The sequence below is a fragment of the Canis lupus genome, chromosome 7 (genome assembly GCF_011100685.1).
Source record: "Canis lupus familiaris isolate Mischka breed German Shepherd chromosome 7, alternate assembly UU_Cfam_GSD_1.0, whole genome shotgun sequence".
In the NCBI taxonomy this organism is placed as follows: Eukaryota; Metazoa; Chordata; class Mammalia; order Carnivora; family Canidae; genus Canis; species Canis lupus.
In genome coordinates, this window is record NC_049228.1 from 64,786,619 (window position 1) to 64,800,614 (window position 13,996).

A 13,996-nucleotide genomic window follows, 5' to 3' on the forward strand; every position below is an offset into this window, starting at 1 on the left:
TGATTAGTAGAATTTTATTTGTGAAGTGGATCCTAACACTTTCTGGGAACTGCTGGCATCTATCAGAAAGCATTGCCTCTGCTTTGTCACCGAGAAAGAAAGTACAGGCATACCTCAGAGATTAGGTCCAGTTCCAGACTGCGGCAATAAAGTGAATATCACAATAAAGTGAGTCACATGGATTTTTCTGTTTCCCAATGCATATAAAGGCTATGTTTACACTATATGGTGGTCTATGAAGTGTGCGATAGCATTACATCTTAAAAAACAATGTACATGTCTTAATTAAAAAACACTTTGTTGGGGATCCCTGGGTGGCTCAGCGGTTTGGCACTGCCTTCGGCCCAGGGTGTGATCCTGGAGTCCCAGGATCGAGTCCCACGTCAGGCTCCCTGCAAGGAGCCTGCTTCTCCCTCTGTCTGTGTCTCTGCCTCTCTCTCTCTCTGTGTCTCTCATGAATAAATAAATAAAATCTTTAAAAAAAAACCCACAACTTTGTTGCTAACCATAAAAAAGGCTAACCATCCTCTGAGCTTTCAGCAAGTCATAATCTTTTTGCTGGGGAGGGTCTTGCCTCCATGTTCTTGTCGGCTGATTCAGGTGGTGGTTGCTGAAGGTTGGGGTGTCTGTGGCAATATCTTAAAGTAAGACAACAATGAAGTTTGCTGCACCGATTGACTCTTTCTTTCACAAATGATTTCTCTGTAGCATGCAGTGCTGTTTGACCGCATTTTGCCCACATAACTTCTTTCAAAATTAGAGTCGATCTTCTCAAGCCCTGCTGCTGCTTGATCAACTACATTTATGTAACATTCTAAATACTTTCTTGTCATTTCAACAATCTCCACAGCATCTTCACTAGGAGTAGATTCCTTCTCAAGAAACCACATTGTGTTCATCCATAAAAAGGAACTCCTCATCCGGTCAAGTTTTATCATGAACTTGCAGCCATTCAGTCACATCCTCAGGCTCCTCTCCCAATTCTAGTTCTCTTGCTGTTTCCAACACATCTGCAGGGACTTCCTCCACTGAAGTCTGGACCCCTCCAAGTCATCCATGACTTTGGAATCAACTTCTTCCAGAAGCCTGTTAATGTTAATATTTTGACCCCATCCCATGAATCTTAAATGGTCTTAATGGCATTTATAGTTGTGAATTCTTTCCAGACGTTTTTCAATATACTTTGCCCAGCTCCATCTGAGGAATCACTATCTATGGCAGCTATGAAATGTATTTCTTAAATAATAGGACTTAAAAGTCATAGTTGCTCCTTGATCCATGGGCTGCAGAATGGATGTTGTGTTAGTAGACATGAAAATCACATTCATCTTATTACTGAACCGATGTACATCCCCTCCTTGGTGAGTTAGCTCCCTCACTAAGTCATCTTTATTTGCACAAACAAGGAAATCATGTGGGATGACTCTCCAAACAGGGGTGAGTGGGCCCATTTTATGAGGGCTCAGGAGAAACATTCAGAGGAGATTTTAACATTATAATAAAGATGACAAAGCTGAGGTAGCTTTGCAGGCACTTTCTGATTCATCTGAGCAGGGATAGTCCTGGGATCTACTCAAATGTTTCTTTTCCTGTTCCAGCAATTTGTTGGCTAGTTTCTAAAAGATGAAATTGATAGTTAGAAGCTTCTAGGAGTTTCCTGAGTTCAGGGCCTCAGAGGTCATGTCAGTGACAAACTCATAGTCCATCAGAGCTCTTGGGTTATCAGGTGCATTGTCAACGAGCAGTAATATTTTGAAAGGAATCTTTTCTTCTCAGCAGTAGGTCTCAACAGTGGCTTTAAAATATCCAGTAAACCATGTCCTAAACACATGTGCTATCATCCCAGGCTTTGTTGTTCCATTTATGGAGCACAGAGTAGATTTAGTATAATTCTTAGGGGCCCTAGGATTTTCAGATGGCAAAGGAGCAGTGGCTTCAACCTAAAATCACCAGCAGCATTAGCCCCTAACAAGAGAGCCAGCCTGTCCTCTGGAGCTTTGAAGCCAGGCATTGACTTCTCTCTAGCTGTGAAAGTCTAGATGGCATCTTCTTCCAACAGAAGGCTGTTTCGTCTATATTGAAAATCTGTTGTTTAGTGTAGCCACCTTTATTAATGATTTTACCTAGATCTTCTGGATCACTGGCTGCAGCTTCTCTGTCAGCACTTGCTGCTTCATTTTGCACTTTGATGTCATGGAGACGGCTTCTTAACTTAAACCTCATGAACTCCCCTCTGCCAGCTTCAGACTTTTCTCCTGCAGCTTCCTCACCTCTCTCAGCCTTCACAGAATTGAAGAGACCCAGGGCCTTGCTCTGGATTAGGCTTCAGTTTAAGGGATGTTGTGGCTGATTTGATCATCTGTCTAGACCACTCAGACTTTCTCTGTCCCAGCAATAAGGCTGTTTCACTTTCTTATCATTCATGTGTTCAGTAGGTTAGCACTTTTAATTTCCTTCAAAAACTTTTCCTTTGCATTTACAACTTGGCTAACTGGCACAAGAGGCCTCACTTGCAGCCTGTCTCAGTTTTTAACATCCCTTCCTCACTGAGTATAATCATTTCTAGCTAATCATTTCTAGTTTAAAGTGACAGATGTGTGACATTTTCTTTCACTTGACCACTAAGAGGCAACTATAGGATTATTGATTGGCCTAATTTCAATATTGTGTCTCAGCAGCAAGGTGGGGTGAGAGAATGGTAGGTGGGTAGGTGGGTGTCAGAACACACAAGACATCCATCAGGTAGGTTCGCTGTCCCATATGAGAACAGTCCCTGGTGCCCCCACACAAGTGACAAAGATCACTGACTGCAGATCACCATAACAAACAGAATAATAGGGGCGGGGGATCCCTAGGTGGCTTAGCAGTTTAACACCTGCTTTCAGCCCAGGGCATGATCCTGGGGTCCTGGGATTGAGTCCCGCATCAGGCTCCCTGTATGGAGCCTTCTTCTCCCTCTGCCTGTGTCTCTGCCTCTCTCTCCCTCTGTGTCTTCCATGAATAAATAAATAAAATCTTTAAAAAAAAGAACCAAACAAACAGAATAATAATGAAAATGTTTGAAATAATGCAAGCATTACAAAATTGTGGCACAGAAACAGAAAGTGAGCAAATGCTGTTGGAAAAATTCTGCCAATAGACTTGCTTGATGCAGGGTTGCCACAGACCTTCAATTTGTAAAAAACAAAATACAGAAAAAAGTAGTATCTGCAAAGCACAATTAAATGGGGGTGTTCCTGCACTTTGTGCCATGCTACAGAGATGCAAGATCTGTGAGGTGCAGTGCCAATGGGCCTCTGAGTTAATGTTTGTGAACTTCCTGGAAAAATAAGAGAAACTACATTTGTCTCTGCTGGTCAGTTGGTTTGGTGAGTGTTATTTCACTGTGACAAGATGCTAAAAACCATGCATTAGAATCAGGTGGTTCTCCACTGTGAACAGAGCTAATAATATCAGGATTTCTCATTCCATTGTCCAGCATCATCTCAGGCTCTTGTATTTACCTATGCTTCAAAGTACGGAGAACAACAGGCAAAAAACAAGTTATATGCTCTCTAGAAAAAATCAGAATAATTTATTTCACATTTCACTGGCTGATGGCTCAGCTTGTATCTTTAGTCTGCTAACCATACCAAACAGTGAGATAAACCACGACAAGGAGAAGTGTTTCTCCAGACTCTTCAACTATACTCACCCCTCAGTGACATCATTGATGCATTCGTGGATCTAGAAAGTCTTAGAATCTTTTCCTGGTGCCCTCACCCTTATTTTTAGCAATACTTCAAGATGACTTTAAAATGTGAGTGAAGTCATATTTTACCAATTAAAGGAAGCTAATTAAAGATCTTCAGTTCTTAGATGCCTTGTCAGATTCATCTCCATGAACAGAAAGAGTTCCTCCTCCCCACTCTGGTGTCTTCTGTTATCCCTTCACTAGGATTTCACGCTCTGATTTTTAACAAAGGAAATGCTGCTATTGCTCACACTTCCCTTAGTTGAACTTTTAAGAATAGCCATACAAAGAAAGTTTTCAGTTTATAGGAGTTGGACTCTCTATTTTAGGCAAGATTAGACCCAATACACCTCAAGCAAAGGAAATTGTGTCCTGTGACTGAGTCCTACAGAGAAGGGAATGCCTGTGTGAGGCACTGACAGCCAAGTTTCAAGTTATTCCCACATTGATAGCATCCTCTCCAAGTTGAAGTCACACGCAACCCACGGCTAGATTGATCAGCAACTCAACCATCCTTACTAGGGGGAATGTTTTACCATAAGTCTGACCCACAATCTCCCATTTCTGAGTCAGCCATAACCACTGGCACCAAAGTCATGAGTTATAGCTGTCAGCTGTTTTAAATAAGGATGTCTATAAAATTTGGCTTGCTTAAGTATGGAGTTTTGAAAGTCTATTGCAGAATCCAAAAGAACTGAGTGCACATTTCAAACAGAAGATGTATTCATAGCAAGTTTATTTATAACAGCTTAAACTTGAAACAACCCAAATGTCTGCCATGGTATTTTTAATACCATGGAATACTATTCAGCAATAAAAAGGGTGAATTAGTGCTCTGAGCAATATGGTTGAGTCTCATACCCACACATCTGACAATGTCAAGTGAAAGAAACCAGACACAGAGGGTATGACTCCATTTACATAAAGTTCAAGAACTGGCAAAACCAATTGATAGTGAGAGATGTCAGAATTGTGGCTACCTCATGGTTGGAGGAGGGGGATGATATGGACTGGGATAAGGCCCAAGGATAGCTTTGCACTGCTAAAAATGTTCCAGAGCCTTCCCTTGGGTGGTAGCTACATGCATCTGGAGCAACCAGCCCCCTAGAAGGCCTCCTATGCTCTCCTCCTCTGGTATTCTTGTGCTTATGTAGTTCTCCTCCTGCACTATATCAGGACGGGTCTGTGCGATCAGTAGAACATGGCAAAGCATAGCCTGATGTTTCTTTTAGCACTAGTTCTAGCCACTGGTCCTGGACCCCCCACCCCCTTTTTTTTTCAGGCAGTCCATCAGCAAAACTTACAAAATCTGTGAATGCTACAGGGCGTTCTATGACATTAGCAGCAAAAACAGGCACTTCTCCAGCAGGCCCAGCAGACACAGTGCCTAGAGAGCCCCTGATACATACATTTAAGTTCACATTAAATGTTTTAATTTATATTTCTTTTAAAATTAGAAGAAATATAAGAATGTAATAATAATGAATATGCAATAATGAAGCCAGCCTGTATTACATTTGTCTTTCTGCCAATGCAGTTGTAAAATGTTACTTTTAAGTGGTTGTTGTGGAAGGAGGAAGTGACACCCAAAAGCAAAGGTGCCTAGGCCCACAAAAGTCATAATGCAGCCCTGAGCAAAAGGAAGGATGTTACAGGCTGAATTGTGCCTCTCCAGATCCATCCATTGAAGCCCTAACCCCCAGTGTAACCACATTTAGAGACAGGGCTTTTAGAAGGTCATTAGGCTAAACGGGGTCATAGGGTGTGGCTTTAATCCAATAGGACTGATGCCTTTATACAAAGAGGAAGAGAGAGATTTCTCTCTCTCCAGACACACGTACCAAGGAAAGACCCATATGAGCACTTGGTCAGAAGGCCACTGTCTACAAGCCAAGAGGTCCCATCAGAAACCTAACTGGCCAGCACCTTGAACTTCTACTTCTCAGTCTCCAAAACTGTGAGCTATAAATTCCTGTTGTTTAAGCCGCCCAGTCTATAGCATTTTGTTCTGGCAGCCTGAGCTAATACAAAGGGAAAAGTGAAAAAAGTAAGCAAAGAAAGACTGGATCCATCAGCGATCGGCTCAGACATCACCAGGTGAAGTCAGTTGCATCCTTGTACCCCAAATGCCCAGCTCTGTCTTCATTTCCTATTATTGGACTTCAGCCTTTAAATTCGAAACCAGGCAAGTTCACAATCTGTGCCATTGTTAGTCATTCTTATTCTTTGCCCACTTGTATCACAGCCTACTTTGAAGTTTCCAAGTCAGCAGGAAAAAAAAAAAAAAGTTTCTATACTGGAAGGATTCAAAGGTATGTTGGTGTAATAAAATTTTATTAACATGAATATACTGCTCAAAATGCATCTCGAGTCTAGAAGATGAGGTACAGTCAATGCTTAGTCAATGAGGTAACCCACAAGAGGTTAAAGAACATGTTTTATGGAGGATAGTGTGATCATCTGGGCTGAATACAATAAGAGGTCAAGTGAGATGACAGCAAAGGGGTTATCATTAATTAGATTTGGCAACACAAAAACCAATGATAACTTTAACAAGAGCAGGTATCCCTGTAATTATCTAGGCTTTGTGGGGTAGAGGGGAACTGGATCCTTACATCACTCCTTGCAGCAAAATAATTCCAGATCATGATTTCCTTGGAATCATTAAAACTCTAGAGGAAAATGTGGAATAATTTTATATGATCCTACAAACTAGTAAATTAGTAAAAGTACCTGCCACATATATGCTAGACAAATAGGTTAATTTTCTTAATAAATAGAGAGCTTTTGGATGCCTGGGTGGCTCAGTGGTTGAGCATCTGCCTTTGGTTCGGGTCGTGATCCCAGGGTCCCTTGATGGAATCCCATATTGTGCTCCCCTCGGGGAGCCTGCTTCTCCCTCTACCTGTATCTCTGCCTCTCTCCTTCTGTGTTTCTCATGAATAAATAATAAAATCTTAAAAAAAAAAAATAGAGAGCTTTTACAGTCAGAATGAAAAAGGAAATAAAAAATAAACACAGAAAAAAGAAATAAATCATTATAAATGTAAGAAGATTCTTAATCTCACTTATAATTAATATCTTTTATAATCTCTCTTATAAATAATAAAATACAAATACAAGCATCACAATTTTTAAAAATAAGAAATAAAATGAGTACGTGTGCCTGGGTGGCTCAGTTAGTTAAGCATCTTCCTTCCACTCAGGTAATGATCTCCAGAAATTGGGATAAAGCCCCACATTGGGCTCCCTGCTTAGTGAGGAGTCTATCTCTCTCTCCCTCTACCCCTCCCCCTTCACTCATGCACTCTCTCTTTATCTCTCTCTGTCTCAAATAAATAAAGCCTTTAAAAAAATAAATAAAGCCTTTTTAAAAAGAAATAAAATTAGTAAAATCACAGATGCCATTTTTCACCTATCAGAAAGGCAAAGTAAAGTATTGCTAAGGAGGTGGGAATCAGGTACTTCCATAGGTTGCTAGCAAAAGGAGTAAATTGCAATCTCTTTGGAGGGCAATTTAGCCAGAGTGAAAATTAAAATGTACATTTCCTTTGAGCCAATGATGTTTCTCCAACAGTTCTATATGTACATAATTGCAAGGACTGAGGCACAAGGATGTTCATTGCATTATTGCAGTAGTATTATTGCAGTAACCAAAGTGATCAACCAAATGTCCAAAAGGATATTGATTATGTAATGAATCAAAACTATTAAATATGAGTATTTTAAAAAAATAAAAATTAATAAATATGAGTATTTCTAGACTTCCTCTTCCAACAGTAAGGTAAAGAGAACTTTGTTTTGGGTCCACTTTCCCATCTCCCTCCCTATAGAAAATATTCAATAGCTTTTAGACTTTTGTGATACAGTATCATGAGTAAAGCAGAGGACATAGAAAAATTCAATGCCTTGTGGAATCCAGACAAGCTTAGGAATGTGAAGAACCATATGGAAGAAAAAGTGGATTTTTGCACTATTACTGGAACTATACAAACCCTTCTTCATATATAGCAGAAATGTAATTTGAGACTTGAGTTATTTTGAAATATTGCTGGTTGATGAACTATATTTTACTGACTTACATATTACTCTGAGACTGGCCTCCATCACTCTGGCTTCAGAAATGTTATATATACATAATGAAATCCTACGGAGCTAGTAAAAGTAGTGAGGTGGTAAAAGCATATTGCTAAATAGAAAAAATAAAAAAAGCAAGCTTCAAACTGTGTACAGTATGTCCTACTTATTTTAAAACTCCATGTATTATATTCATATATGCTTTCAAATGCAGTCTTCCAAAGATGTTTCTGCATATTTATAAAGATGTATGTCTAATATTTCCCTCTTATTTTCTCCTTTATTATTATGCAGTCAATGTTCAATGGTTTATAATGATGGTGGTATTAAACATCACCTAAACAAACAAAAAGTCTCTCTTGGGATCTCAACCATGTTAAAACATTTTTTTTTTTGAGATTTTGTTTATTTATTCATGAGAGACACAGAGAGAGAGGCAGAGACACAGGCAGAGGGAGAAGCAGGCTCCTTGCAAGGAGCCTGATGTGGGACTCCATCCCAGGACTCTGGTATCACATCCTGAGCTGAAGGCAGATGCTCAACCGCTGAGGCACCTAGGAGTCCCAAAACAATTTTCTGTTTCTTTTAAGATTTTATTTATTCATTCATGAGAGTCACAGAGAGAGAGAGAGGCAGAGACATAGGCAGAGGGAGAAGCAGGCTCCCTGTGGGGAGCCTAATGTGGGATTCAATCCCATAACCCTGGGATCACCACCTGAGCCAAAGTCAGACCTTCAACCACTGAGCCATCAGGTGCCCAAAACAATTTTCATAGAAAAAATACACCACAGTGTGGCTGATTACCCATGATGGAATTTTTTTAAAGATTATTTATTTATTTATTTATTTATTTATTTATTTACTTATTTATTCAGAGATAGAGACAGAAACATAGGCAGAGGGACAAGCAGGCTCCATGCAGGGAGCCCGATGTGGGACTCCATCCCGGGTCTCCAGGATCACAGGCCACGCCATGATGGAATTATAAATGATTTTTTTTTTCTGTCCCTAAACTTTTGTGTATTTTCAAAGTTTCTACTATCAGCATAAATTACTTTGTTATCAGCAAAAACCCCCACATTTCTCTTAGAAATATGACAGTTTATTTTTAAAATATTTCCCAGGCATTTGGGTATTGTTGAAGTCGTACAAAGAAAAAAAAAAAAAGAAAAACCAGGAAAAAAAAGGCCACATGTCTTTTTGTTATTGTTTTCGTGAATAGTGGACATCATTTGTGGGACACCAAAATATCTGCCCATCGCAGAAATGTCTCATATTTACTTTAGTCAAGTTAATTATTTAATAAAGGCTCTTTTTTTTCTTTTTTTCCATTAGGACTTTGCTAAAATTAGAAAGGTAACTAATCCACCACGATCCAAGGAACCCAGAGCAGTTTAGAATTTGAGTGTGCATTGGAAACACCTGAAGGGCTTATTAAAACCCAAAGAGCTGGCTCATCCCGAGTTTCTGATTAGGTGGGTCTAGGATGGAATCTCCAATTTGCAGTTCCAACAATACTGCTGGTTCAGTGACAACGGTTTGAGTCCCTGCAGAACTAAGGAACTAACGCACACTCAAATGAATCTCAAATGAATCTCAAATGAATCACCAGGGGTGGGAGAGCACACACACAGCAGGCCCTCATGTAAGATCTAGGACTGAAGGTCTAGAGGAAATCCCTATAGCTTCAACGCCCAGTCAGCCAGAAGGACATCCCAGGGCAGAGGGAGTGGGCAGGCAAGACTGCAACCAAAGCAGACCTTTGAAAGCGGCGCTAGGAATATCACCCGCATCGTGGTCCTGCCTAGGACTGGGTTTGATCATTGCTACAGATAGATATTTGGTCTTTTCACTGTAAATTGGCTTCCACATTGGGAAAAGAGATCCTTACTGACTTTTTCTTGACTTAAAATGATAGTGACCGATGCTTTCGAGAGGTTTCAATAACTGAAATCTCAGAGGAAATGTTAGCTGGAAATGCATATAATAAAAATAATTGCAAGAGCAAAAAAAGGTAACAAGTGTAAGGCTCAAGATGAAGACGCTCCTTTTTCTTTGTTATACCTGACTTCACCTAGGAATTAAAAATGGATTCTGGTCCCACTTCTGGGTCAGCCTTGCGGGAGGCGGGGAGGCGGGAAGGGGGGCTGGGGGGCTGGGGGGCTGGAGGGCTGGAGGGCTGGAGGGGAGGTCTTCTCCCGCGAACCGGTCCAAAGCCACGCTCCGCGCAGCTCAGCCAGCAGGTGGCGTAGTTCTAGCCCTGTTCGGGACGTGGGCTGAGCGGCCACCAAGCGGAGATTGGTTGGCCCGGGAGCACCGAACACAGCCGCGCTCCGCCCCTCGTGCCGCCGCATCACAACACGGTCAGGCCACCGCGCGGCACCGCCCCCGGCGTGGCTGAAGCCCGGGCACGGATTTTTTTTTTTTTTTTTTTTTTTTTCTTTTTGCCGGCTGAGTCTGGTGCGGAGAATTTGCTCCAGTGTGCTCATGGGGGCCGAAATACACATTCCGCTTTGGAGTGGGATCGAAATTGGGAAAAGTCTCCAAACGCTCCCATTTGCTAAAACCGCCGTCCCCAACCAAGAAAACAGAAAGGTGGGGTGGGGGGGGAAAAGAGTTAAAACATCGAAACCACACAACTCCAAAAATATCCTCCTTGGCCGGATCCCAGATGTTCGGCTGCCCGGGTCTGCACCCCCAGGGCTGCAGGACCCCGAAAAGCACGGCGGGGACGGCGGAGGACCCCGGCCCGGACCGCGCTGGCCATGCCGGCCCCGCCCCCTCCGCGAGTCGGCCCCGCCCCCTCCCCGGCCGGCCCCGCCCCCTCCCCGGCCGGCCCCGCCCCCTCCGCGGGTCGGCCCCGCCCCAGAACGGGTGCCGGGCGGCCCGGCCGCGGCCCCGCCCAGAAAGGGGCGGAGCCGCCGCCGCCGCCTTCCTCTTTCCTGACCTGCGCGGGCCGCGGGCCGCCGGCGTCTGTGCCCTCCTCCTCCCTCCGTGGGCTCGGGATCCTGAGCCACGCCGCGGCGCCGACGCGGAACGAGCCGAGCCGAGCCGAGCCGAGCCGAGCCGAGCCGAGCCGAGCCCCGCCGCTGTCCGCAGTCCGGCTCCGCCGCAGCATGACCGCCCGCCGCCCCGCCGTCGGCCTCGTCCTGCTGCTGCTCTGCCCCGCGCAGGTGAGCGGACGCCGGCGCCCCGTGGGGGCTGCGGGGGGCGCCAGGCGGGGCCGCGGGGCCGCGGGGCGGGGCGGGGCGGGGCGCGGCGGGCGCGGGTCCAGCCGGTCCCGGGGAAGTTGGTGCGGCCGTGGAGCCCCTGGCGCCCCCCCAGCCCCGCGCCGGTGGACTCCTCCCTGTCGTCTGGAAGAGGTGGCAACTGCGAGCAGCCTGCTCGACCTCTTCTGAGCTCGTTTCAGCTGTGGTCGCCTCATTTCTGGGTTTAGGATGTGGAATCAGAGGCAAGGACGAAAGTGGGTAGAGAGGGGGGTGGGAATTTGTTTAGGGTACTCGACCACTTTATTTCCCCTTCTCCCCTGAAGACGAGGTGGGAGGGGACGTAAAGAAAGGAGACAAATTGTCAAACACCAGATTGAAACAGTCCTAAGTGACTAAGCTTGGTCTTCTCGGGAGTGCAAGTTAACTTATTGTTGACTCTCTTTTACGTCCTTAGAAACTGAGGCCCAGCAGAGGATAGTTGAGTTTCCCCTTGTCACCATATGAGGTAGCTACAGAATGGGGCCTGGCACTCAGTGGCCTAACTCCCTGGATTAGTTTTTCCTAGGACATGAATGCCTCACTGCTATTTATTATTGTTGTTGTTGTTGTTACATAAGTTTCAGGTGCACAGCTTTATAATTTAACATCTGTTTACACTGCAGAGTGATCACCACGAGTCTGTTACTCATCACCATACAGTTGACCCTTCACCCATTTTCCCCAATCCCCAACCTCCTTCGCCTCTGGTAACAGCTAGTCTGTTATCTGTGAGTTCGGTTTGGTTTGGTTTGGTTTGGTTTGGCTCGGTTTGCCTTGGCTTGGCTTGGTTTGTTAGATTCCATGCATCAGTGAAGTCACTGGGTATTTGTCTTTCTCCATCTGACGTATTTTGCTTAGCATGATCCCCTCAAGGTCCATCCATGTGGCAAATGGCAGGATTTCATTCTTTTTTTATGGCTGAGTAGTATTCCATTATATAAGTATATCACATCTTATTCATCTGTCAGTGGACATTTAGGTTGTTTACATATTTTGATTGTTGTGAATAATGCTTTTGTGAATGTAGGGGGTGCATGTATCTTTTCGAATTGGTGTTTTCATTTTCTTCGGGTAAATAATCAGAGGTAGAATGGCTGGGTCATATGATATTTCTGTTCTTCTTTTTTTTAAATATTTTATTTATTTATTCATGAGAGAGAGAGAGAGAGAGAGAGAGGCAGGGAACACAGGCAGAGGGAGAAGCAGGCTCCATGCAAGGAGACTGACGTGGGACTCGATCCCGGGACTCCAGGATCATGCCCTGTGCTGATGGCGGCGCTAAACCACTGAGCCACCCGGGCTACCCCGGTATTTCTATTCTTAATTCTTTGAGGAACCACATAGTGTTTTCCACAATGGTTGTAGCAATTTACAATCCCACCAACAGCGTACAAGGGTTTCCCTTTCTCCACATCCTCACCAACACTTGTCATTTCTTGTCTCTTTGATAACATCCATTGTAACAGGTGTGAGGTGATACCTCATTGTGATTTTGATTTGCATTTCCCTAATAGTGATCTTGAATGTCTTTTCATGTGGCTGTTGTATGTCTTATGTGCCATCTGTATGTCTTTGCGGAAATGTCTGTTCAGATCGTCTGCCCATTTTTTAATTGGGCTTTTGTTGGTGTTGAGTTGTAGGAGTTCTTTCTATATCTTGAATATTAACTCTTTATCAGGTATATGGCTTGCAAATATGTTCTCCCGTTCAGTAGGTTGCCTTTTCATTTTGTTGATAGTTTCCTTTCCTGTGCAGATACTTTTTGGTTTGGTGTAGTCCCTCCTCTTTAGCTTTCTTTTTGTCTCTCATTTTTGGAGTCAGATCCCCAAAGACATCACTAAGACTGATGTCCAGTAGATTACCGCCTATGTTTTCGTCTAGGAATTTTACAGTTTCCTGGCTTCCATTCAAGTCTTTAATCCATTTTGAGATCATTTTTGTGAATTGTGTAAGATAGTGGTCCAGTTTCATACTTTTATATGTGGTTGTCCAGTTTTCCCAACATCAAGTTATTGACGAAACTATCCTTTCTCTATTGTACATTCTTGGCTCATTTGTTGTAGATTGATTGTCCTTACCTGTGTGGGTTCATTTCTGGGCTCTCAGTTCTGTTCCATTGATCTTTGTGTCTTATACCAATACCGTGCTATTTTGATTACTATAGATTTGTAACATAGTATGAAATGAGGGAGTGTGAGATCTCCAGCGTTGTTCTTTAAGATTGCTTTGGCTTTTCAGTATCTTTTGTGGCTCCATATAAATTTTACAATTATTTGTTCCTGTTCTGTAAAGTGTGCCAATGGAATTTTGATAGGTATTTCATTGAATCTGTAGATTGCTTTCAGTAGTATAGATATTTTAATAATATTCTTCCAGTTCATGAGCACAGATTATTTTTCCATTCCTTTGTGTCTTCTTCAGCTTCTTTCATCAGTGTCTTATTTTTTTTTTAAGATTTTATTTTATTATTTATTCATGAGAGACACAGAGAGAGACCGAGAGAGAGAAAGAGAGAGGCAGAGACACAGGCAGAGGGAGAAGCAGGCTCCATGCAGGGAGCCCGATGCGGGACCCGATTCCGGGTCTCCAGGATCACGCCCTGGGCCCAAGGCAAGCGCCAAACCGCTGAGCCACCCAGGGATCCCCTCATCAGTGTCTTATGATTTCCATCTCCTTCGTTAAATTTATTCCTAGATATTTTATTCTTTTTGAGGTAATTGTAAATGGAAATGTTTTCTTCATTTCTCTTTATGACGTTTCATTGTTAGTGTATAGACACGCCACAGATTTCTCCGTACTGATTTTATATCCTACAATTTACTGAATTCATGTATCATGTCATCTGCAAATAGTGGGAGTTTTACTTTTTCCTTTCTGATTTGGATGCCTTTTATTTATTTTATCTAATTGCCATGACTAGGACTTCCAATGTTGAGCA

At 43.1% G+C, this 13,996-nt stretch overlaps 1 protein-coding gene and 1 long non-coding RNA gene across 3 annotated transcripts in view; one reads left to right on the forward strand and one right to left on the reverse strand.

The window, feature by feature from the left end:
• The window catches only part of LOC119872600, a 66,140-nt gene extending 55,274 nt beyond the window's left edge, over positions 1 to 10,866 (reverse strand). Inside the window, exon 1 of one of the 2 annotated variants that reach the window (XR_005362560.1) lies at positions 10,758 to 10,866. This is a non-coding gene — a long non-coding RNA (uncharacterized LOC119872600). The remainder of the gene's footprint in view (positions 1 to 10,757) is intronic. The other variant, XR_005362559.1, reaches the window with a different exon arrangement.
• A 42-nt stretch (positions 10,867 to 10,908) lies between these two features.
• Positions 10,909 to 13,996, forward strand: part of NPC1 (NPC intracellular cholesterol transporter 1) — a 52,655-nt gene continuing 49,567 nt past the window's right edge. Inside the window, 1 exon segment of the mRNA NM_001003107.2 lies at positions 10,909 to 10,983. Coding sequence (NP_001003107.2) covers positions 10,927 to 10,983 — 57 coding nt within the window. The 5' untranslated portion in view covers positions 10,909 to 10,926.